Genomic DNA, 26,554 nt, shown 5'->3' with positions numbered 1-26,554 from the left:
CACAACAAAATCATTCATTATCCGTGCATGGCCACCAGAGGGCGCCCGTGCATCTCTCCAGTGTCTTCGGGCTCGTGTGGGAACCATGACAGGTCCGCAGCAAAAACAGTTGATAATAGAGCAGTCACTGATAAAAAAAAACAAAAACCTGAAGCTTGGTTTAGGTTTTGGTTTCTGGACTTTCTTACAGCTCACTTTTTTCTTTTTTTTTTACCGCTTTTTTACTGAGTACAAACACGGTACAATAAAGTTCAACTGAATTGTACCGACAGATTTAACGTTTGCAGATATTTTCTAATCAGCTTGTGCAGATTTTATGAAAGAAAGTCTGAAGTGATCAGTTTTCATCCTGTTAAAGGATTTATGGCGTTTTTGCTGAAAATGTGCTACATAAATAAAATCACCGTACCTGTTCTTTTACACAATATTTAATTTGTATGATGCCTTTCTAAGTACTCAATGAGGCTTTACAGAAGTGCTACAATATAAAATTAAACAATGCAACATTACACATAAAAACACAAAAAGAGCAAATGTAATCATTTTTGAGTTTGTTCCTGAAGATGGGGAGATTGAACCGTGGAGCAGTTAGGCCGGTGAGTTCTGGAGGTTTGGGCCGGCGATGAAGAAGGTTCCGTCTCTCCAGGTTCAGAGCTTCGTTCCATAAGGGACGAACATAAGATGTCGAAGGAGCGGAGGGAGAGAGGCTGGGTGTGTTGGTTTTGGATGTATTGCAGTTTGTTGAGTGCTTTTGGATAGTGTACCATGCAAGATGATATTCCATTCTTCAATTCTGGATGTGAAAGATGAAGTTGTGCCACATTTCTGAGATGGAAGAAAGCAATCTGGGTTATTTGATGTATGTTTTGAATGAAAAGAATATCAAGATTACAGATGAGTGATGGTGTCAAAGTTCAGGCAGAAGTTTTGAGTGGACTTGGTGACACTTTTTGAGCCAGTGAGGATCTTGTTAGTTTTGTCAGTGTTTAGTTTGAGACAGTTGTGCTTCATCCAGGTTTTGGTGTCAGTGGAGTGGATGTGGAGGTTTTTGGATGTGGTGGGAATCTAAATCTGTAGGTCAACTGTGTAGCAAAGGAAGGCCATGTTGACTGACGATGTCACCAAGATGGAGGATGAAGAGGAGAGGACCAAGCACTGAACCCTGGGATAGAGGAGCTATGGAGGAGATGCAACGGTTGATATGAGTAAATAAACTGTTTCTGGTTTGTGAGGTGAGACTGAAACCAGGACAGAACAGAGCCAGTGAGTTCAGACTTGGGATGGTACAGGAGGGTGGAGTGACTGATGGTCTAAAAAGCTGTAGTGAGATCCAGAGGGATGGCTGGAGTCAAAGGAAAAGAGATGATCATTGGTAACTTTGATAAGAGCTGTTTTGGTGTTGTGTTGAATGGTTCAAACAGGCTATTGAGGTGTGTCTGAAGTTGATTAGTTATGACACGTTCAAGAAAGGGAAAATTCGATGGAAGTTTATGACGTTATCAGTGACAGGACCAGATTTAAGTTTTTAAGTTTTGGGCTGATGGGTGCCAGATTGAGACAGTGGAACAGATCCAGAAGTAAGACCAGGGGATAGATTGAGGGGAAGGAATGGGATCCGAGGAGCAGGTGGGAGTATTAATACCGAACAAAAGTTTAGGAGATTGAAGAGAGGAGATTAGAGTGAAGTATGAGATCTGCTGACTGGAGCTGCAGGGAGCAGAGGGGAGAACAAGGGAATCATAAATACTATCAGTTTTGGCCTGAAAGACTGAAAATTATTGCACTTGGTGATGTTAACGGATGAGGAAATATTGTTATTGGGCTTTAGAAACATGTTGATAGCTGAGAAAGTAGATTGGTGGGATGTTGGAGCCAGAATGGATGAGACTGGAGTCGTAATTTGACCAGGTGGTCAAACCTCACCTACAGACGTGTGGACTTTGTATATCCACTCTACTTCCATCCACTGGTATGTGGAGTTCTATTTGCTTAACAGCAGAGGGCGCTGTAAAATTATTTTGATCACATTTGATCTGATTGTTCATTTAGCAGAGGTAATTCAGTGGAAAACACAACATTTTGAGCAATGTTGTCATTTTTATGGTATTGAAATTAAAGCACACATCATTGAAAAAGCAGTGGAAACTGTTAAGAAGTTGTTAGAACTTAATTATACAGTAGCTAGCCCAATGCAACAGGCGCTCTGTTAAGGTCTACATACACGCGTGGCAATGCATCATGAACATGTCGACGCACTTTGGTAAAGGTTCCTGACGAATGCTTTGATACATAAACAACGACCTTATTACGCCTTTAACACCCAGCAAGATTCACAACATGGATCTCCATCAACGAACCTGACATTTTTTTCCCTTTTCATCGTCAATATTTGATACATTTTTACACAAATAGTTTGTAAATATGTTATAGGGGCGCCAGTGGCTCAGTAGGTAGGAGTTTGTCCTGTAACCAGGGGGTTGCAGGTTTGAACCCCCATCTAAGTCATTGTGTACTTTGGCACGACACTTCACCCGGCCTGCCTGGTAGTGGCGGTCAGAGGGGGCAACAGACCCTCTGACCACCTGGTGGCGCCGGTGCATGGAGTGCATGGCAGCCTGGCTTCTGTTAAAACTGCCTCTGGGCAGCTGTGTCTACAATGTAGCTCATCACCATCAGTGTGTGAATGTAATGTGAAGCTCTTCTGACTTGGTAAAGTGCTATTCAAATCAGATCATTTGAAGACAATCTTTTCTGATTGTCCTTAAAAATCAGGTTAAATCTAAACTGGAATCATCAGATCTGACCTCAAACAAAACTAGATATCAGAATCAACCTGATTGTTGCTCGTCTTCATTTGAAAGAAACGCACAGAAGTAAGAGCCGATTAAAGGACAGATTTCTTTATTGACTACTTGGTATTAAACTTTGCGCTACTTCATCCAAGTTAAACTGAATTGTAACTGTTATTAACCAGGAAGACTGAACTATTGATGTCGAATAAAACAACAATGGAGTAAAGGTTAAATGTGCTGGAACGTCCGTATCAGAAACAAACTCAACTTTATCTGCTGAAGCAACAACAGCTCATAATTCAACTTTTTTTCCCCTTAAACTAAACTAGTGGACTACAGGAAAGCAAAGAGAGGTCCAAAAAGAAAAGCTTGATGAGATACAGTAATATATTACCTCAGAGTGCTAACAAACTCACGATAGTCTGCATTTTAATAAATAAACATGATGTACATCCAGACTCCTCAGTCTTCTACGAAGCATCTGGACGAATCCTGCTGCCACCAGAGTCTCTGGCTCAGTTCACATCTGCTGAGAAATCCACACTGTGACGGTTTGTCCTCTTGATCCACAACGTAATGCTGTGGCTCCATCTGGACTGGAACGCATCAGGATTTTAGATCTGCTCTAGAAGTTCTTCAGCTAGTAGAGGGTAGGAGGGAAGGGGAGCAGCCGGCGGCGTGGAGGGAGGAGAAGGGAACAGAGTCGGCTGGACAGAAGACGGCGAGGTGGGAGCTTGTTTTGATGGAGAAGAGAGTGGGAAGAAAACGAACGGTGGGAGTGGGGAGATGGGGCACGGGGACGTCTGGCTGGTGGGAGAGGAGCGGTCTGGGGCAGGATGGTTGGCAGACGATGGGGTTGAAGAGGGAGTCACGCAAGAGAAAAGATGAAGAGCAGAGGGCGAGGAGGGATCCAAGGATGTGCATGGAGTCAGAAAGAGTGATGAAGGAGGCGTCTCTTTTTCCGGAGGGGAGGAAAGAAGGAAAGCTTCAGCAGAGGGGGAAAGCAAACGTGCAGGAACAGGAAGAGGCTCTGTCCGCCGACGGTCCCCAGGATGAGCAGGGAAAACAGACTCTGTGGAGTTTGGATCTTTGTCACACGATACTTGTTTAGTGAGAGAAGCCAGTTCGCTTGGGAGAGCAGGCGAGATGTTCTCTACGTCTGAGCTTGGCTCCATGTGCGGTTCCGAAGAGCTCAGAGCGTAGAGCTTAAGAGTCTCCTTATCTAGAGCCGTGTTCTGCAAAAACAGACGGACACAGTAGGTTCCTTTCAACACAGCAACATAAAACAGCTTACCTCGAAATCACCAAACAAATGGTCTCAATTACATTTCTTTTTTTCTTTTAACCACCAAATATATAACTTTTAGTTTAGTTTAAAAATTAAGTGGCATAGACAAAACACAAAATGTACCAGGTTGGTATTTACAGAACTAAAACACCTTGAAGGTTTTTTTTTTTTGTTTTTTTTTACATATTTTCATGTTGCTAGCAAAAACTGAATTCCATCTTATGAAATATTATGTTAGACTGACATACAGTGTATAATTGTGAAGCAGAGGAAAATATATTTTTCTAAAGTATTTAAGTGTAGATCACAAATAATAAAATCCTGTGTAACTTACACTGTACAAAAAAATATGGTGAAATTTACATAAAACGGTGTGATATCACAACAAAAAAAATATTGTTTTAATTCACAGTGACCTTTGTAAACAGTCAAAATGTTTGTTGTTTTTATAACAACATAATCATAAGTATAATCAAACTTAGATGTTAAAACTACAAATGGTGATAAAAATAAGTAAGTACGTTTGAAGAAAAACAGCAGGAAGGCAGAACTGTAGGAATTAAGAGGAAAGAAAAGTGGAGAGGTAAAAACCAGATTGTCTTTAGTGACTTTTGTCCTCTTCTAGCCTCGACATTGTTGTCCTCATTCTATTTTTTATTCTCCAAGCCCCAGATTACTCTGTCACTTTGCAAAAAGAAAACATTGTCCTTGAAAAACCCTTGAAACTGTGATTGTTGCTAAAGGAGGTGAAGCTCAGACACATAGAGGCTGAGGCTGTATGTAGACAGATTACTTGGGTTAAGATGTTTTGATTGTCTGTTTTATTATTAAGATAAAGTAAAGTTTCTAACAAGCTTGAACTTTGATAACTAAATTTATAACAATAAAATATTTCTTCATTATTATGATCTTTTGAATGTTTCTGGGAATGTGTTGGTCTGAAACTTCATTCCTGATCATCCTAAAAGGTCTTGAGTTTAACCTGCAGGAGCCCTGTTGAAGGTGAGTCACATTTTATCAATTATTTAAATTGTTACTAGATTTTTTTTTTCTTCCACACCGCAAGCAATACAAAAACAATTTTTATAAAATGTGAAAGAAAAGCTCTGAGAATGATGGAGCTAAACTGAGTTTTGCTAATAATAAAGGGAATTTGCAAATGAAATCACTGGGATAGCAGGACAAGCAGAGCAACGAAGGATCCAGTATTAAACAATGAAATCAGTGAGCTACAGTATATGTACACCGAGGAAGAATGGGATTGGATGTTGGTGAAGAAATCAGGCAATAAAGAACAGCTGTGAAAGGCAGCAAAGCTGGCAGATTAATGGAGAGTTTATAATAAACAAAGACTGAACTCGGATTTAAAGAAACAACAAAAGAACAACAGTGATCTAAAAGAACAAAATCCAAAACGCACAAAGAACAGAACACAAGAAGAAACTAAGAAACTAAATACAAAAAGTGAACATGTATGGCAACACCTTTAAGACGATAATGAACTCAGAGAACCAAACAGAACATGCAAGACATGATGAATATACAACAAACAACAAGCAGAAATACAAAACCACTGAAATCCAAATAGCCAACAGTCATTTTGAATCTATCTGCACGAATCCAAAGTGACTATTAAGATCTTTGGCCACTTCAAAGCATTTCCTGTTTTTCTCCTCAAGGTGGCAACGACGTACCAATAATTAAAAACAAACACAAACTTAAGCCAACTCACCTCAGCAAAGGCCCTTTATAATTTTCCAAATTCTGTTTTATTCTTCTCTGAACTCCATATATTAATCATATTTATTAATCCAAAGAGTGTATCAGCTTATTCCATGAAATTCCATGTTTCATGTGGATTCCATTTGTTTAGTAAATTCCTCAACTCCTCCTGGATTTTCCACAGTCCAGAAATCCTAGGGCCCAACTAAACTCACTAAGGCATCATAGTGAGGAAAGCAAAGCACACTGTTTATGTCAACTCATAAAACAAGAATGTCGTTTGTTTAAGGCAAGAAATGGTGAAAAATGTGAGTGTAGGAGCAGAGTTGCAATTAGGAAGCTTCAGACGTCAGTGGGACAGAGGCAGAAGTTACTGGAAATGCCAAAGATGAGGACAAATAATGTCAAAGGACGGGAAAGTGAGAGGTGAGTGATCAATTAAAAAGGTGATGAAGAAGATTGAGAGGAAGATGGGAGTCAGGATGAGGGAGGTGAAAGGGATCAGAAGTGCAGGAAGAGGTAAAAATCTGAATTTCTGTAGTCCTGGATCAGGTGTGAGGGAGGAAGAGGAGGAGGCGCCTTCAACCTGGATTTTAACCTCAAACTGTCAAATGAGATTCACAACAACATGTTGAGCTATTTTCCAGTGTGTCAGTCCTACAGAATGAGAGGAAGGAGAACATTCAGGACAGTAAGGGGAAAAGGTGAGGAACGACTGAGTACTCAGCTGTCCAGTCTGCAACTTTTTCTCTTTTCATCCCTAAAATTCTGCCAGATACATTCACAGCAGCTGAAGTCGGCATTATAGCCCGTTTGGATGATAAGGGGGGAAAAAAGAAATTTGTCCAAGTAAGTCTTTGGAATTGGGGTCAAACATTCACCGTCCTCCTCAGCTGCATGTCAGCTCTGATGAAACCATGTCAAGGCTTAAGTACGGTAAGAAGATTTTTCAGAACATCTAGAAAGAGCTTTAGAGATATTTTCCACATGTTCGGGTCGACGATGCATTCATCGGCTTACCATGATAACGGACACTCCAGCTGTGGTGCTGCTCTGCTTCGGTGCCGTGTTGAAGTGCGTCTTCAGTTTACCTGAAACCTCCGTCTTCATGTTGGTCTTCCTCACTGCGTCATGCTGTGTGCAGCAGAGAGACGGCCTTCAGTCAGAAACTCCACCATGTGTCAGGCTGTCATTGAGGATGCATGCAGAGAGACTGGAATGTTTTCTCTGGGAGTACCGTGACCCAGGGGTGTGAGAGGACATCCTTTGCCGTACTTCGAGCCTCTGCATTCACCTGCAGCATCCTGCTGATCAAATCCTGGATAGAAACCAGAGCGGTAGTTTAGCTCCAGTCTACATCTAAGTGTTTTTAAACCGGTCGTTCACAAACGTAGCCTAATGAGAGGTAGCTACTGCAAATACTTGCCACTGGGGATGTGTTTTATACCGCATTAAATGTACATACTTAGGTTTATCTTCTGCTTGTTTTCCTTTGGAAGTAAAAGTGGCACAGACATCAGAAGTAGAGACTCACAAGAAAACCAACTGAACAAAAACCCACTTGTTCATAGATTAGCTGTGCCTAACATTTTTGTTCTCCACAGCTTGGTTTATTGTATCATAATGTACAACAAAATGGCAAAACCCAGTGAAAAACAGATTTCTGTGCCTGGTTTTCTTCCTTGGACCTCTGGACCAGCTCTATGGCCTCAGCAGGGTCCTGGAGCGTTCACCCAACCAGTCTACATGTGTTTTGTAGACTCGGAGAAGGAGTGTTCCTCTGGGGCAGTGCTTCTCAATTCCAGTCCTCAGTCCTGCGCCACATGTTTTAGATGTGTCTCTATTTCAGAACAGCTGATCCAAATGTTTGCATGACCTCTTCTGCAGTCATCAAGTACTGCAGAAGCCTGTTAATCACCACAGATTCAATCCAGGTGTGTGGCAGAAGGGGAACACCTAAAACATGCAGGGCAGGAGGCCTGAGGACCGGAATGGAGAAACACAGCCATAAGGAGACATGGTGATGGAGCAGCGATGCATTGTGGTCTAAAAGGGGTAACTCTGGGAGTATGAGGTACCAGGCCCGTTGATATGGGCTGTTGGGTCCCTGTTGGAATAATTCAGGCTCGTTTCTGGTGAGAGATTGCCTTTTGTCACAGATTCTATTTTTATTGTTTATGGACACGGAACCTAAAAAAACTAATCCCAAATATTGAAGGTTGCTCAAACTTTAGCAGAGTGTTGTGTACCAACCTTAGCCGAGTCAGTGATGTTGTCCCAGTAAGGAGAAGGAAAGTCCAGTTTCCCGAGAAGAATCTGTTCAAAGAGCTCCTCTTGCCGATTATTCTCACTTTATTAAAAGACAGAGGATTTATTAATAAACATCTAAATGCTGCCTTAAGTGATGCCTACATGATAATACACCAGGCTTCACAGGTTATTTGACTTCAAGATGTTATTAATTTATTAAAAACATTTAACTTTATTGTATTCATTTGTTCTTATTTTTATGTACTTATTTGTATACAATCATATTTATTTTAAACATGTACATATATACTTTTAAATATTGTTTTTTAAGACGTTTAATTAGATGATATCCAATTGTTTTTACAAACACGTCCACACAAATCCAACCAAAAGGAATAATACAACAAGCCACTTTTTTAAATGCACAAGCTGAATTTTAAGACTAGAAATTGATGTGACAGTCCAAAACGGCAAATAAAAGTGATTCAACACAAAGCTTTTATAAAAATCTACATGTTCTTTAAAAAAAGAAGAAAAAAGGAACTTTCCAAATTAAGATAAGAACATGCATTAGAAGAATGTTAACCCAAGCCATTCTTTACTTTAACATTTTGATGATAAATCAAACCCTAGTAATCTACATTTCCCTTTTTATAATTATAAAGTTCAAGGAATATAAATAGATCTGAACTAACCTTCTAAATGGAGGGAAGCCACACAATAGGATGTAGGTGATCACACCTGCAGCCCAAATGTCCACTTTAAGACCATAACTGGGAGAAAATAGCAAAGATGTATAAAAAACAAACAAACATATTTTTAACATTGTTCTAGTATACCAAATTAAAGCAACAATAGGAAAAATATGAAGAAATGGTGACGCCTGTTATCCTTTTTTACTGATAGAACCATAATTTCTTTTACATTAAAATTTTCATGCTAATGTTTTTTACTTGACATCTCAACACATGTTCCACTGTGTTTCCATAGACCATTGTAGTTGCGCAATTTGACATTTGGAAAATAAATGTGTTTAGTGGAAGCATACCAATTTAAAAAAACTTTGTCGACATAAAGTTTTGGCGCTAAGATGAGGTATTTCTTTTGGCTGTATCAAAATTTGTTTATTTCACAAAACTTCAATGGAAACACCTTTTTTGCATCACACGAGTCACATGATCAACAACTGGATGCTGCCACTGGTGCAGACCGCGAAGAAGAAGATGACAGGAAGTGGTAGGAGGATGATGGCACCGCATGTTTTTTGGTGACTCATTGCAAGAACAAACTGATTTACGTCTGATTTTAACTGTTTCTTAATGGAAACGCCGCTACTGCGAGTGAAACCTCCAGCTTACCCCGACTCGGCGATGATCTCTGGAGCCACGTATGTTGGGGTTCCACAGACAGTGAACAGCGGCCCCTCCACTACTGTGGCCAAGCCAAAGTCTCCGAGTTTCAGCGACTTGAAGCCACCTGGATCCTCAAACACCTGTAAGATAACGCCCAGTTGTAAGAAGAAAAAAAGAGATATGTTTGTTGTATTTTTTTAGAGATTGCGTAATACCAGCAGGTTCTCAGGTTTAATGTCTCTGTGGACGATGTTGATGCTGTGCAGATACAGCAGCGCTGCAGCCAGGTTGTAGACCATGGTGCTGGCATCTTTCTCTGTGTACTTGGCTGAGGACATGATGGCATCAAACAGATCCCCTCCCTGGGAGGAATTTAAAGAGAAACGTTACAAATCCAAACATACGCAAAACCAGATGTTGGCCTAATTTATACCTCCGACAGACCTTAACCAACTCCATAACGAGACACAACTCAGAGGGCGTGTCCACCTCCTCGATCAGCATGATGATGTTTGGGTGTTTCACTCTGCGCAGCACAGCAACTTCATTCTCTATGAGGTGTTCCTGGAGCACAGAGTGTACATGTGAATGTAGAAAAGCATTTCTTACAGATTTAGTCTTTTTTTTTTTTTTTTTGTTATTGTTCCTTTTTTTGTCATAGTTAAGTTTTTTTTTGAGAAGAATAAACTAACAAACCTGGGCCTGTGTTTAAGGAAATAAAATTAATAAATCAGATAACTGGTTGTGCCAGTTTTGACATTAGTTCCTACGTTTCCATTGACCATACAGTGGCACAAATTGGAATTACAAAACCAAATTTGCTTAATAGAAACATGGCAATTAAAAAAAACTCTGCAATTTTCTATCAAATGTTTTTTTGCTAGATGTTTTTTTTTTTTGGGCTGTATTAGTATATTTTGCAAAACTGCAATGGAAACATTGTTTTCACATCACAAGTCACGTGATCAACGACCGGATGTTAATTACTGGCGGAAAGAAAAAGAAAACAGGAAGTAGTAGGAGGATGACGGCGCTGCATGTTGTTTAACAACTTATCGCATGAACAAACTTATTCACATGTGAATTTAATAGCATTTCTTATTTAGTAGAAAAAGCACACTGCAAAATTGTGTTTTATCAACAGCGAAATATCAACTAAGTTTTGCACACATTTGTAATGGAAACACAGCTGATGATACCTGGGAATTAGCTTTTTACTATAGAAGACTTATTTTTATTTAGTGATATTGGAGGGTTTTTCAGCAGTTAAGGGTCACATCGCTTTATCTAAATCAAGACTATGACTATACAAATCATACCAAAATATAAACACCGCCATAATTGACTTTTGGTATGATCTTAGCATTTAGCATTTTTCCATTTTATAAATTAAATCCTCCTAAAATCAGCGACTTGTATTTCTTTATTTTGAAAAAAAAGACAATCTGAAACAAAAAAATCTGGGTGACACTTTATTTGACGGGTTGTGAATCAGACTGTCATAACACTGTCATAAACATGACATAACACCTGTCATGAATATGAGTAAGTCTTCATGAATATTTATGACTGTTGTCATAAAGTGTCATTCGGTAAATCATGACACTTTTAATACAAAGTTGACATTATTCAAAATGTCTCCGTTATCACAACTTGATATTAACCGAGAAATCATGATCTGCCATAAATTTGTTATAAAAGTATTACTGATTAACCTTTAAAAATTATGTGGCTTTATGTTATTGAAGCTAAAGTTTAACCAAATCACTTGGTGCGTGTCAGTCAGTGTTTGTTCATGAACATGCCCTGTAGGGATCAAAGATCGTCATGCGATACAGTTATACCCGTCGGTCTTAATAACACAGAGATGAACGCAGACATACGACAACTCTTTAAGTGTTTGTGTGTCATTCTGGGGCATATAAAAACTAAATTAAAGGAAGATAATAAAAACGGTTCAGAAGAAAAACCTTTCCACTGCATTTGGCTTTGTTGATGATCTTGAGAGCAAACTCTTTCCCAGTGGACCTGAACAGAAACAGAGCAATAAGAGGGAACATTAAAAATGGCACTAAAGCAACCATAAAACGTGCCATTCACAAGATAGCGTCATTAAAATATGTGGTGCAGAAACGGACAGACTCAGCAGGAATCAAATACGTCAGTAATGATCCAAGACGGATCCCAAACACCCCAATCAACATGAAAAAGTTTCAGCAATGTCTGTTTTAACAAAACTGCAGCCTTTCAGCAGTTTTGCATGTTCTGGATGTTTGTTCCAGATTAGAATATTTAAAAAAAAAACTCAACTGATTCTAGGTCTGAAATAATGACATTGCAGTGCATGGAGTGAGCAGTGAGGAGGAACTTGGTACAAAAAAAATTTATTGAACCACTGGTTCAGCAAAAACAGACCGAATGTAATGAAAACTATTTTAAATAAATGTTTTAACCTCTTAGTCTGCGTGCTAATTCTGAATGAACAAGCTGTCATTCTATAGCTTGTAGAAAGACAATTGGACATCATAATGGTGATTTTGTCCACCGTGTGATGCTGGAGTTGATTCCCCGCTGACTAATGTACATTTCACACTTCCAGTGTTATCCTCTCACCTCTCCACACACTCTTTAACCACAGCGAAGTTCCCGTCCCCAATCACCTTGCCAACAATGTATTTTTCCAAGATGCTGGGGGCTGCTGGGTACTGGTTTCCATTAACTGAAAAGTGGAGGCAAATATTAGTTTAGCATCAATATGCATTTAGCTCTGCCAAAAAAAAAAAAAAAAAACTACTCCAGATTAATAAATTAGATGATTTACCTTCTGGACTCACAGTTTTCTTTAGGTGATTATTTATGGAGTCATTTCTATTCACATCAGGGGATGATGTTTGAAATGACTGCGGTAGCTGTAGGGCACAACAAAACCAGTACTGAGACTGATCAGTATTAACAGAAGGAAAATATTTCAAAAGTATATAGTTGAATAAAATTAGAACTATTTTAGCAGCTGAAAATCCTCTACCAGCTGTTGCCTTAATGTCAGAGACAAATCAGGAGACTTGTTTTATTAATTTTGGGAAAAATAAATATGTACGTAATAAAATGAATGATTCCTTCTAAATAAATGGAGACATAAGGCTTTTTCTTCAACAAGGTGAGGCTAAAGTCGTCATATAAAGATAAATTCATATCATTTTTAATGTAAGCCATTAAAAATTCAGCCAAATCTGAAATACTGGAGCAAATCCGCTCCAATTCAATCTTTCACATTAAAGCGTCACAGTTACTAATCCCATTAACTGTGTCAATGCTGCAATGCACAGCAGTATTAGCTTGCTTACTGTTAAACGTCTAAAACCAGGCAACCAATTTTTGTATTACATCTACAATTAGTAGTAAATAACACCATAACTCATGTTATTGCAATGAATTGTTTTAATTTTCAGTCATAACAGCAGGAATTCAGGGCGAATTCAAAGCATGCTTTAATTGTGAGGCCCATAAAAAAAAGCTTTTTTTCTCTTAATAAATATTTTCATCCATGTCAACCAGTGAAGGAGAACAGTGAAAGCTAGTGCTCTGCGGTATTCTCATAACGTTCATATGCGTCCTCATTCACTTTATTCTCTTATCAGAAATCTTCATAATTATCAGTACATCACAAAAACTCGATAGCCAACACATTCATTTGGAATGGTGCATCTTTGACAAAGAAACAAAGAAACTGCAGAACACGTTCGCCTGGTGGCTTCATCATTCTGAAAATGTTATGAAAGCTGCAGGGCGTAACCTTTATTTAAAACAAAAAGGACTTTACATATTTGTTAAAATGATCATTATGTCGTGACAGTATCAGACAATCTGTGCAAAAACAATCAAGCTCCTCTGCCTTCTCCCAGTGCTCCCAGTACTTACTGGAGAAGAAACAACCAGTCAGAGCCAGGAAGGTGTCTTACTGCTGTTAATCACACTCGTGTTCACCACATTACTTTGCTCTTTGCTAAGCTGCAGCTGGTTCACCACAACATAGCCTGCTGTGAATGCTAAGGCTAGTTAGCATGGCCACCAATGACGACGGCTAAACGGTTTTCCTGCAATGGTAAGTTGATTTTCCACCATTAACACATTGAGTGGCGTACACGAGGTTGGTTGACAGCGCTAAGCCCCTCCTCCTGGCTCTGACTGGTTGTTTATGACCGGGACCGGTGCATTTCTTCACATTGTAATAGTAGCTCAGGGAGGAGGTGGAGAAGCTTGATTTTTCTTTTTACTGATTACACATCTCATACTATACTGTCACTACATGGTTAAAGAAATATCATCTCAAATTCTGGCAAAAATACATGACAGAGCAGCAACGCACCCTGTTTCATCCTGTCCTGCATGTGTTGGACAGGTCCCTGGTTCAATACACCAGATTTAAACAAATGACTGCTTTGGTTAGTTTGACTCCTTTACTAAAAACATAATTTTCTAAGGGGAAAAATATGTCATTTTAAAAAGCACAAGTTCTAATTTTTTTAAATTATCTGTACATTTCTCCAGATGAGAATGATCTAGGCACATACTTTTCAAAACTGTTTTGAGGCCACTTAACTTAAAAAAACAACAACCAGTGAGTTACCATCTGTATGAGAGCCAATTAATATACTGAGTTAAAACACAATATGATCAATCTAAAGGATGGGGTGTTTTGGTTGTACTGCTACTGTCTATTGTACCTTTAAACAGGGGATGGTTTGTGGAGACGGGCCTGTGGGAGATGGAGTGGAGGATTTAGTGGACCTGTGAGCTGAGACACCGTTTACTGTAGAAAGGTCATACAAAGGAGGCAAAAGGTCAAAGTACAAAATAAATGTTCCAAGGCAAGGAGCACACTTTTAGGTACAAATACAAAAACATTGTTACAGCAATGTATCTGAAAACTGTAGAGAAATGTTTAGAGATATTTTTCTTTGATAGATCTCAAAAACACAGTTTATTTTGCTACAGTTGATACCAGACTTTTACGTACGCTGAAGAAACATACAAACGGCATCTTTTTATTCTTTGTATGTAAATATCTGGTTTTCAACTGCAAATCTACTCAAAGAATAAATTGAAATGTTTGAAGCATTACCCTGGGACTTGATTGAAGACAAACTGGAGTGATGAATGGGTTTCCTTGCTACAGTCAGTATAACAAAAACATAAACAGTGAAATGTGTTAATTAAACTCAGAGCAGTATATAAATGAATACATAAATACAGTCCAAGCATGGCTTGGAAATGATTGTTTTATTTATTTAGATTTATAGGGGGTGCTGTGAAGGCTTTAGACCATGGCCACCACATATTGGGGCGCATTCCTATTGGGGGCTGGATTGGGATTGACCATAGTGATCTTACCATTACCATGCCCACACCCTCTACCAAAAACTGTCAGTGCTGGAGGCCAAGATGCAGCAACATGTCTTCTGTCATTGGACACACTGTCTTATTGATTAGGTCACAGGGGTCAAATATGTCAGAGAGCATGTGATGATATGATTTGACAATTGAGCTTTTGCTGATCGGGCCTAAAACTGCCTTTACCGACTATGTGGCTAAATGTGCAAATCTATTTTCAAAAATAGAATATCTTGCTTTGCAAAAGAATAACGTTTTTTAGTCAAACTCTCACAATCAATTTTAGAAATATGTTCCAAAACAAAGGATCAAAGTGTTTCTCACCAGACCCTGGGGACTTGCTGCGTCGTGAAGGTCTGGGGCTTTTACCGGCCCAGTTTGGAGTAGTAGATCGACTGTAGGATGGTTTTAGGACTTTGCATTCTAAGGAAGCAAAGGTTGCAGATAAAATACTCAATGTGGCATCAATCGTAGGGCGGAAATATATTTTATGTGTGCTGAAACATTATGAATGCCAGATGCAACACTCTATCATTGCTGGAGAAACTTTAACAATCTGTGTTGAACAATGTTTACTCCTGAAAAGTCGAGAACACATAGATACTACACACAAGAATTTAAAGCATTTTGAATAAAACTTTTAACTTCGGGGATGATTGTGTCAAAGTTAGTAGGAGTTTGTCCTGCAAACTTTGGACAAACCTGCTAACCTGGCTCAATACCCGGGTTACCCCGGGTATTGAGCCAGGGTTGCCGGCTCAATACCCACTCCATCCTCTGTGGCTGGGCAAGACACTTCATGGCAGTCTGAGACTGCCCCAAGGCAGCTGTGTGAATTGGTGAATGCCTGAATATAGTGTGAAGTGCTCTGATGTCCTCTGGGCTTGATAAAGCGCTGTACAAGTACAATCCATTTACCTCTGAAAGGTTGCAGGTAAGATTTTTTTTATTTTTTTATCTGTAGCCGTTTCTGTTTGGTAGTTGGTAAATGGTTGGCATTTGAATAGTGCTTTATGAAGTTTGAGTACTCCAAGGCACTTGACACTTCAGTCATTAATACACACCTGTACAGCTACATCGTAGCTTACTACCAGGGAGCTGCCCTGGGGCAGACTGACATATGTCAGGGTGCTACTCAATTGGGCCCTTCAGGGCCACCATTTGTGGCCACTAAAAGCAGGCAAGCGTGACGTGTCTTCCCAAGGACACAGCGGCAAAGTGACCGAGACAGACAAAGCAGGGGTTCGAAACCCAGCGGGTACAAACTCCCTACTTCTAAGTTTTATTTTTCTTGCTACACTTTTTAGCCTGCAAAGCTCTTCTAATTATTGTATATATGAAAACACACCCAACCCCTTCCAATGTACATGTAAATTGACAAAATATGCTTCTCAGCGCTATAAAATATTTCAGCACTTTCAGCACTTTTGTTAAGTAATAAAGCTTGGCCAGTGTAGAGATGGACTTACTTTGTCATTACACAAAGATATGACAGTGGCTGCGTTTATATTACAATCATGAACAAAACTGTCAATATTCTGCTAATGTTGGAAAAACACAATTGCTGTTTTTCCATTATATAAGAAACGCGATAAAAATCACAAGTTTGTTCATGCGATAAGTCACTGAAAAACATGCCATGCTACGACTCTCTAACTACTTCCTCTCATCATCTTCTTTGTGGTTTTTGCCAGTAGTAAAATTTGGTTATTGATCATGTGACTTATTTGATGTGAAAAAAGTATTCCCATTCCAGTTTTGCAAAATGAGCCAAGTTCAATACGGCCAAATATCCACCTCAATAGTAACATTTCATTGAAAAACTTTTCAATTGAAAAACTTTTCATTGAAAAACTTTTCTTTTTTTTTAATTGGCATGTTTCCATTACGTGAATTTATTTTAGAAATGTCAAATTGTGCAGTTATATGGTCCATGGAAATGCTGCTACTGACATTGACAACAAAATGTTGTACACAGAAAAAATACAAAACTCCCCCAAAACAAAACATGTGACCATATACACATACACAAGTGTTACTGGTGCAGGTGAAAAAACTAGAATATTACACAGATAAAATATTGCTAGAAATATTTAGAAATAGAATAGCAGTCTCTTTAGCTTAAGGAGGGAGCGCTGCATCTTTTTTGCTTCTTTAAACATAAATCTTATAAGTGGAGCAAAGGAGTGTAAGTGGGGCGAAAGCTACAAAGTGTCTCTGAGTTTTGTTAGTTGACCTGAGTAGCAGTTTCACATCGTGATATGCCTCCTGACTGTAAGCTAACCTGACCAAATATAATGATTAGACAGGATGTCACTGCTGCAGACAGCAGCAATAGTAAACTCCCTTTTCCTTCCCTGGAGCTGATTTCATCTCGACTGAAGGACACCATTGCTAAACCAGGTCACATCCTGCCTGTGTTCTGAGACTTTGAGTCAGCTCTCTAGCACTGATGTCAAATTAAACACGCTGGTACTAGCAAGCATACAAAATTCTCGAATTTGGAATAACATGGATCAGAAATCAGAAGTGGATGAATAAAAAAAAAAGGCATTTGAATTAGAAAATACACAAACTACACGTTGCTTAAATGAAGAAGGAAAAGAAGGCTGCAGAGGCCAGAGCCTGGATTAAGAGAGAACTAAAGGTAACAAAACACAAGAAGTGCATTTAAAAATTTAGAGGAGGTCACTTTAAGTTCACCTTTAAATTGTAGTGCTTTTTAAAGTTCACTCAAGTTTCGCTTGAAAGCCAAAAATGCCTTTTTGTAAGTAGTGCATGTTAAAAGAACGTACCAGTCATCAGGGCTGTAGAGGCCTTACCGCTATGCTCCAACACAAAGTCGTCCTGGGCATAGCGGTACTTCTCTGGACCACATGCTATGAACACATCATCATCCCCGAAAAAGTCTTTCAGGCAGGTAATCTGGTAGAAAGGAAACAATGTTTAAGATTAATGTGAGTAATGATTAATTCAAAACTGTTTTAAAATGTTGGGCTTTATATTATAATGTAGAATAATTTAAGTAAGTAAATCTGAAATTTGTTAGTGGGAATCTAGTGGAGAAAGCACTTGTCAAAAATATTAAACTTTTCGATGTGCTTCTACAAGAGCCAGGAGGAGGGACTTAGTGCTGTCAGTAAACTTTGTTTACATGATGCTCAATGTGTTGTGGTGGAAAATCAACTTATTTTTATAGGAAAACTGATAATCTGCAGTCATCTGTGGCTATTCTAACTACCATGGCATACACGATGGTGATTGACAGTGTTATGACCCTCCTCCTAGCTCTGATTGGTTGTTTCATTTCATTGGTTGAAAGCAGGGGAGCTCTTTTTTTTTTTCAAATGATCTGTCTCATACCAAGCTATTGTGACATAATGACAGTTTTAACAAAACTCTAATAAAAAAAAGTTACACACTGCAGCTTTAAGTGTGCAATTTCCCAAACCACAAGTATAAAAAAAACCAAGCCAACTTCAAAGTTTGAGATGCATATTGTCTCAATTTGTCTTTGTACTGTTTCAAGCTGTGATCATCAGTTTCTCTGCTTCTCCAAACAGTTGTTATTTTTTTACACCAACCACACACACCCCCTCTATTTAGAAGCTAAACTTACATAATTAAACTGCGCTCTGGCACACTCATACACAAACAGAAATTATCCCTTTGCAGCTGTAGGTGGACAAGGAGGAAGACAAACGAGAAGGTCCCTTGATTATCCCACTTCCCACGTTGCATTTGAACATCCTCATGCTGACAGTCTTATCCTGTGTGTGTGAAGACATATCTGTGGGCAGATGGATTCTTAAAGGGGGACATGGCGTAGGAGGGGAGTGTGGGATTGATTTTTCAGGATGACTACTACATGAGATGGTGGCTTAGGAAAGATTAATGACTGCAGTTAAGCATAAGGAGGAGAAGACAAAATACTGCAGACGAATAAGGTGTTTTGTAATTGAATCAAAAGAGCTAAAATGTTAGTGGGTTCATGTTTATATCCAGTGTCTTTAACAGCGAAGGCAAAGCCTTAGTCTCTTTAACTGGCAACACATGCAAAGTTATAGTCTAAGCAAGGGAGAGCCTTAGTCTGTAATTAGCTACTGCAGAAGGTTTGGTTTTACAAAGCACAAGTGCATCACATTCTTTACATGAGCTCTTATGCTGGAATTTGACAGCTGAATGCTGCACTGTTCTGCAGGGGGTTGGAAACCATACCAAGAGCCCAAAGAGTTTGTCACACACGTCAAAAATAAACCTGTCCATGGAGATTCTTGGACATTGTCAGGATCAGATTAATACTAAGTGCTGACTCAGAAGGACGGTGAACTGTTTTTCTTGAAGCAATTACATCAATCATGTCATTTCCTATTAGTTCAAATATCTAATGAGGCCTAAAAAGCCTGAAATTCTTACTCTGTTTAGGCATGACAGCAAGACGAGACCTGGGTGATTCGATCACTAGAGGCACGGAAAAAGATCCATTCTATAGAAAATCGCAATTACCATTGCTGGACATTCTGAATCGATTCCAAATGCTCAAAATCGATTTGTCCATTTCATTTTATTTTTTTAAATTATACTTTTAATAATTCTCTGGATTTTTTTTATTTATCTAAGAAAACAAACAGGGAGTTCAACTAACGAAATACTGGTAATTTAAGCTACAGAATTTTATGCACAAACTTATTTTTGTTTAAATATTTGATGAAATTTGATGCAGCACAGAGCCTTGTGGAATAATTTTAAATTCTTTATTTGTTTACACTGTTTTTTTCTCTTGCCAGTCACATAAAAATATATTTGTGTCATCTACAAATAATGCACTTGTCATATTTACACATATAGCTTATTTACATAACAAAAAGCTTCGGGCCAATCACTGATCCTTGGGGAACACCACATGCAATCCCCAAACATTTAGAGCTGATTTCTCCCTAATGTAGCTAAAATTAGCGCGAGTTTCCATCAGGAAACTCTACAACACGTCATGCTTCCCTATGCTGGCAAGCTTGTACTGTGATGCAAATTTAATTTTGGTAAATGCCCACTGAAAAAGTAGCAATGCTTTCTTTACTGACCTTTGTTTCACTGTGCCTTATAGGCCAGAAACATTTCCTGACCTAAACTACAATGGGCTGTCAACACAAATATGGGAGGTAGCAGAGATGCCAATGTAAACGATTTTAAAACCCTGTACTAGATCCACGCTGGCTTCCCCAGCAGCTCTCCAGAACCACAACCTCATTGCATTTTTCTCCAATAATGGAATGCAGAAAAAAAACCTACACGCTACAGTGCACTGACATACTTTTCAGTAGGCTGATATTTCTGGATCAAAAATAATTTTATTTACTGGCTAAAAGCCATAATGAGCCACATTACCAAGGAAAAAAACTTCAAGTATATAATCCCGGTGAAATGAGTTTGAGTTAACTTTTTAAACTGAATCATTATCATCAGACGATAAGCCATGCTACTGAGTTGAACCTGTATTTAGACTTTGGAGGATTTTTTCAGCAGATACTACGGAAGCACATATTAACCAGAGGAGGAAAGGATTCATTTGGCGACATTACCTGCTTGCCTTCCAAAGTGTAAAGTCTTCTCACAGCTCCGGAGTCCAACTTGACGGCGTCAGTAATATCCGTGAGCACCTGATCAAAGGAGTGCGCCGTTTTCTTATTGAGGAGAATCCGAACCGCTTTGCGAGGCCTGACGCCACTGCGAATCACCGTGACAAGTTTGGGTCTGATGAATTCCTTGGATTCCCGCTGTAGTTCGCTCTTTAACTGGTTGAGGGATGTGAGGGAGCGCGATGTACCCGTCTTGCTGCCTACTGTCCAGTTGGGATTGACATTCTTGGTGTAATCTACGCATCGAAATGGCTCGTTGGAGGCGCACACGTAGCTCTCACCTGGGAAAAAACCCCAATAGTTTTACACAATCAATACATGGATTTTGCAGATATGTGTACTTATTACTACACAATATTACAAGATATGTGGCAAGTCATCATAACCACATTCAAGCAAATCCAAAATACCAAAGTAACTGTTGTTTTTCCAAGTATGTTGCCAAACTTAATTGTTGTATCTTTACTTAAAATGTTTTATTATGACCTTGTTTGCCTGAAAGTATTTTCTTTAACCAATTGCAGTGGGTTTTAATTATATTGTTTGACAAATTATATGTAATGTGGGAGTAAAGTTCACCAAATCATTAAATAAGCTACAACAGCCAAATGTATTTAGTGTTTAACAATAACAAAACTTCCAAATATATTTCACATGCATACAGCTAATTGCTTAACTATACCAGCCTTGTCTAAAACCTAACAGTCCATGGATTGCTATGTTTATGTTATGTTAACTTTTTTCAGCTAATTAGAAACAAAACTAAACTATTTATTTTTGGAGCAAAAGAGGAATAACTAAGAATCAGCACAGATTCAGAAATTACAGCTGGATGCTACTGATCAGGACCGAAATCTGAAAAGTGACCTGAACATTTAGAAACGCATGAAGACAATTACAAAGTCAGCCTTCTGTCACCTTCTGTCCACAAAGAACATTTGTGGAATTAAAGGACTAAAGTCCCAGCAAGCTGTAGAGAAACTCATCCATGTGCTTAACTTTAGTCACATTAGTTTCTGCAGCAGTGTCTTCACCGCTCTGCCTAAAATCTCTGCTCCAGCTGATCCAGAACACTGCTGCTTGTGTTCTCTCTAAAACTAGTAAAATAGAGCACGTCACCCCAGCTCTAAACAAGACCGACACCAACAAATGGGCCACACCAGAAGAAAACTACAAAAGCTCTTTCTAAAACCAGTTCAGTATCGGTTATACTGCCTGCATATTTTACAAGCAAAGCAGTTAAATGTTAAGTGTTTCATTTAGAAATCCTGCCCAGTCATAAGGGGCACACAGGGGAATGATGCTTGATTGGGTTTGCACACTAAAGTCCAAGCTGGCTCTATTCAGTGGGGCCAGAGTGTTGGGCTGCACACTAATGTGTCCCAAGGCTGAGTAAACAAAGGAAAGGTGTAGTTTTTATTACTCAAACTGAAACGAAAACTGCTTAAAAAATTAATAAATCAAGATTCGGCTTAAGAAACAGCCACTGGCATCCTAAATAACTTTATCTCTATGTATGCCAAACTAGTGTCATTTTAGTATGTAGATCATGAGCTGGCCTAAATCCTTCACAGTGTCTCTGGGGAACTGGTACAGGAAATGAGTGCAGCACAGAGACTCAGAAGTTAGGAGGAGGTGAAATAAAAATAAACCAGTATACAATAATAACTCCAGTAAGAGGTCAGTGAATCCTGAGGTACCATCAAGCAGAAAACCTTTTTTTTCCATTCCAATGGACTGTAGCCTGGCTTTAGTGCAGATGAGATAGTTTAAGGCAGGCATGTCCAAAGTCCGGCCCGAGGGCCAATTACGGCCCGCGGTCAGATTTCATACGGCCCGCAGCTTCGGTCTTATAATGTATTATTTATGGCCCGCCTCCACTGTCAAACAGAATAAATAAATCATAAAACTTGAAACTGTAATTCCTCCTTTCACCAAATGGTGGCAGCACCACTTTAATACTATCAGTCTCTGCCTCCGTGCAGCGAACCCCTCTCCACTCATTTCTGCCATGGCCACTGCAAAGAAAACGAGGAAAGTTTACAGTGAGGGCCGCCGCTTTCAAGAGAGATGGGAATTATAATACTTCTTCACTGAAAATCAAGCCAATTGTGCTTGTCTAATTTGTAATGAGACGGTTGCCTTGTTTAAGGATTTCAACGTAAAGAGACACTACCAGACTAAACATGCTAACACATACAACAAGCTAACAGGAAGTGACCGTGCTGAAAAACTGAAGCAGCTCCAAGCTGCACTGGCATCACAACAGCGATTCTTCGCGCGGGCCTGTGAGTCAAAAGAAAATACCACCAAAGCAAGCTACGAAGTGGCCATGTTAATTGCTAAACATGGCAAACCTTTTACTGGAGGTACATTTATCAAAACTGTGTTATGAAAATGGTGGAGAACATTTTGCCCTGAGAAGAAGCAAGAATTTGAGAAAAATGTTTGCCCGGCAGTAACAGTGTGGCACTGAGAGTTGAGGACATGAAATTGAGTATTTTGAACGGTAGCATCTGTCACTATCAGCAGTGAAGAGCGAATCGAACATTTATGCACCTGGATTTATGGCACTTATTTTTATTAAACTCTTGAGTAAGATTTGGTTATTACTGTTGATGTTATGAACCTGTAGATGTGACAAACTATTACTTTCTGAAATATATTGTAAATGACGAGCAAAATTCACTTGTTTTAAGATTTAATAATAATAGACAACTTTGCATTACTTATTACTCCTGTTTAAAATGTTCTTGAGGCAAAGATATTTTTAAACTCATGTAAATTTAAGGTATTTCATACAGTTTGTTAAATGTTATCTGACTCTCCAGATATGAATGAAAGGCAGAATTTGGGTTTTTAGAGTTATTCTCATCTGCCTGAGTGGCTTATATTTGGTTATTTTGTCATTTGAAAAATAAAGATAATTGTGACAATGAAAATTGTTTTATAATGGTGTGTATTTGCATTAAACTTTTGTAGTTAAAAAATGTCCAAACAAACTATTGGCCCCCGGGCATCTTCACTTTATCAAATCTGGCCCTCATTGCAAAAAGTTTGGACACCCCTGGTTTAAGGGATTGACAGGACTAATAATCAATCACAGAGTTGTGTCAATTGCACAAGAAAGGAAAAGTAAAAGCTCAGGTTCTTTTTCTGTCTGACTTTAGGAATTGACATTTGGTCTCCTTCTGACAACAAATCAAACTAAGTTTAGCCTGATGGTGCAGCTATGTTCTGAGTATGTTTAGCTACAGGCAAATTGTAAACCAGGAATCCTGAATGGAAGAAATTTGGAGCCAAGAAGCTCTTGGGAAAGTCCAAGTACGTAAACACACACACAAACACACACCTTTAAAGGCATACACTAAGTGGTTCACGCAGTATATTCACACTCACACAGGCTTGCTGATAATTAAATGACTTGTGATGTGAGTTGACAGTTGTGCACATTGACAGGCCATTAAGGAGGAGGCTATCTGCATGTGTGGCTCTAGGTCACATGTCAGGGCAGATATGTCAACAATGATGTGGTTCTTTGGATTCAACATATACAGTGAATTACTAAAGATGTGGGGAAAAATCTTAGTAAAGATAATTTGATCAAAGGAAAATGTCAAATTGTAGACACATACGGTGAAAAACTATTACTATGCCTTGAACATCTTTACATTAAGTCACATGACACACAATTTTAAATGGTAAACAAAGAGACAAGTGCATAACATTTAAGTTGTATAAAAATGACACAAATTTTAATAATATATAACGTGGTTTATATTTGTGTTTAATCTACTATCCCATAACACAATTCAGTGAAACAACTTCAATACAAACTTTGTAACTTAAACTCATAAATCCAGATGCTCTGTGAAGGCATCAGAGGTTTGCTAGCAGAGGTGAATAGTGACTAGTTGCATTTAGTTAGGTGACTTTCTACCATGAATTGGATGACAAAAGTCTTCAGTCTGGTGCATGGTCTGAACCTTTTTGGAGGACAATTTTAGACTTCATAATTCATTTTATTTGTTGGTTAATTAATTTATTTATGTTGGATATTTAACATAAATATATTCATATTTGGATATTTACCATGAATTTAACACTTTCAGCACAAAATGCTACAAAATTTTACTTTACGAGGAACTAGTCTTTCAAAGTATGCCAATTAGATTTTTAAATTAGCATCTTTACCTACATGGACAAAAAAAAACCCTTTTCTGCCATAATAATGAATTTAATCTAGGTCATTGTAGATCGGTGTATTGTGGAGTTGCTATAATGTGGATCTTCTGTCCTGAAATTTGACCGTGAATTCTTCATCGACCTTACCCTCCAATAACTCATCCAGGCTGGTGATCCTCCTGCCCCCATCCACCGTGTACAACATCCGGACTCCCTGGGGAAGGTTGACGTTGTCCGACAGGGACCGCGTCAGCTCCATGAGCAGCGCACCCAGGGACCGGAACCGGTCATTGGACACCGCGTACACCAAACCTTTGAAATATTTGTCCCCGTTGCGATAAAAGCGCACCTTCCGGGCTTTTTTCTCGGAGGTGAGAGACTGCAGGGTGCGCGTGCGATAGAAGCTGCAGTGCGTGCTGTGCGCCGGGCTGGGCGCGAGACCGCCGCCTTTGGACTTGGTGTGAGACCCCGTGCCTGAGTTGGTCTTTGGAGTCCGGTGGGTCCTGCCTCGCTCCTCAAAATGCTCGACTTCGATACCTCTGCTCAGAGACATGCCGCGTCCGCCACTTTCTGCCCGTCCAACAGAAATGATAAACTTTTACCCAGAGAGTGGAGGGAGCCCGTTTCGCTTAGAGCAAAGGCAGCTTTTACACAGTGAGTCTGTCTGTCAGCAGCCGCGGAGGTTATTGAAAGTCTGCTGTATGATGAATGACAGATGCGATGGAGTGATTTCTTTAAGCCGTAAAAATGCGACGGCACCAAACCTAGGCTTTTTTTTCTCTTCTTCTCTTCTGTAAATAAATTATGCGTCAAACAGTGCGGGTCCGTAGTTAGCAGACAAATTTCTGTGAAATAAATAGAACTTCACAAAAAGGAAAGGTGCACAGCAGAAGAGGAACATTCAGGCGATCTTTTCCTCGCATCCTGTCCGGTTTACTGTCTGAACAGCCTGTCAGATCAATACTGACACAGAGGAGGAATTTTCAGCCTCGGGGTCCTAATGCCCCTTAATGCACCATTAGAAATGTCTAGGGTGTAAAATAATAATAATTATTATTCGCAATGTTGAAAAACAATACAAGATTTACCAGTAGATAAAAATGAGTGATGCAAAATACAACACATTTCTGTATTTGTGACTGTCAAAAAGGTCAGAGTTACTAGCCTATGCTTTTTGTTTTGTTTTAGTTCAGACTTTAAGAGCAAAACTTTATTTTAGGATCTGATTTATTTTAAACCATCATCAATGATATTCAAAGCAATAAAATATTTAACATGAAATTAAGAAATTGTCAGTAAGAGATGCAAGAGTGCAGCTCAATTTAAAAATACTGTCAGAAAAACGTGGAAAAGTATGGGCTCCAATTTTGGGGATGAAATTATGGAATGTTCTTAATGTATCTGTGCAAAGTAAAAACATGAATCAGTTTAAATGAGATCCATGATTAGTTGTAGCAATAATCTGGTAAGCATTTATTTCAGAAAAAAAAGAAATTATGTACATACTTTTGTAACTTTTAGAAATGTGTGTTTATCCATATTTGTTAAACGTGTAACCATATTATGGCAATATATTATAAGAGAAATGATCTGTGAAAAGATCAATCTCCTCCACTTCCTTCCAGTGCTACTATGGCTGTCTGAAGAAACGCCCAACCAAAAACAGCCAATCAGAGCCAGGAGGAGGGTCTTAGTGCTGTCAGTCAATAAAACTTCCAGAAAACTACAAAATAGCTGAAACACTGAGTTCCTTTAAAGCTTAGAGTTGCTTGCGAACCATAAAACATGGAAAATTGACCAACATAATCAAGGATATTTTTTAAATTGTCATACCACTTTTGCTTGTTTGTGGTACAAAATTTGGACTCATGTCTCAGATTAAAAAAATATTTGATGTGTGTTGATGATTTTGACGATTTTGACAATGGCACTTGGAAA

At 38.9% G+C, this 26,554-nt stretch overlaps 1 protein-coding gene across 1 annotated transcript; it reads right to left on the bottom strand.

Annotated features, from left to right (window-relative positions):
• Window positions 1-448: 448 nt before the first annotated feature.
• Window positions 449-25,576, bottom strand: LOC102233532 (serine/threonine-protein kinase DCLK2-like). The gene is made up of 17 exons (XM_014473113.2): window positions 24,764-25,576; window positions 20,375-20,712; window positions 17,591-17,720; window positions 15,120-15,218; window positions 14,527-14,574; window positions 14,129-14,214; window positions 12,226-12,313; window positions 12,018-12,123; window positions 11,375-11,432; window positions 9,849-9,968; window positions 9,620-9,766; window positions 9,411-9,544; window positions 8,748-8,825; window positions 8,056-8,152; window positions 7,040-7,120; window positions 6,823-6,936; window positions 449-4,027 (listed from the first exon to the last, which is right to left on the bottom strand). The coding sequence occupies exons 1-17, from the start codon at window positions 25,167-25,169 to the stop codon at window positions 3,407-3,409; spliced, it is 2,751 nt and encodes a 916-aa protein (XP_014328599.1). The 5' UTR covers window positions 25,170-25,576; the 3' UTR covers window positions 449-3,406.
• Window positions 25,577-26,554: the final 978 nt, after the last annotated feature.

Source organism: Xiphophorus maculatus, chromosome 5 (genome assembly GCF_002775205.1).
Source record: "Xiphophorus maculatus strain JP 163 A chromosome 5, X_maculatus-5.0-male, whole genome shotgun sequence".
In the NCBI taxonomy this organism is placed as follows: Eukaryota; Metazoa; Chordata; class Actinopteri; order Cyprinodontiformes; family Poeciliidae; genus Xiphophorus; species Xiphophorus maculatus.
Note: the sequence above shows the minus strand (reverse complement) of the source record. Positions and strands in the feature narration are given on the sequence as shown.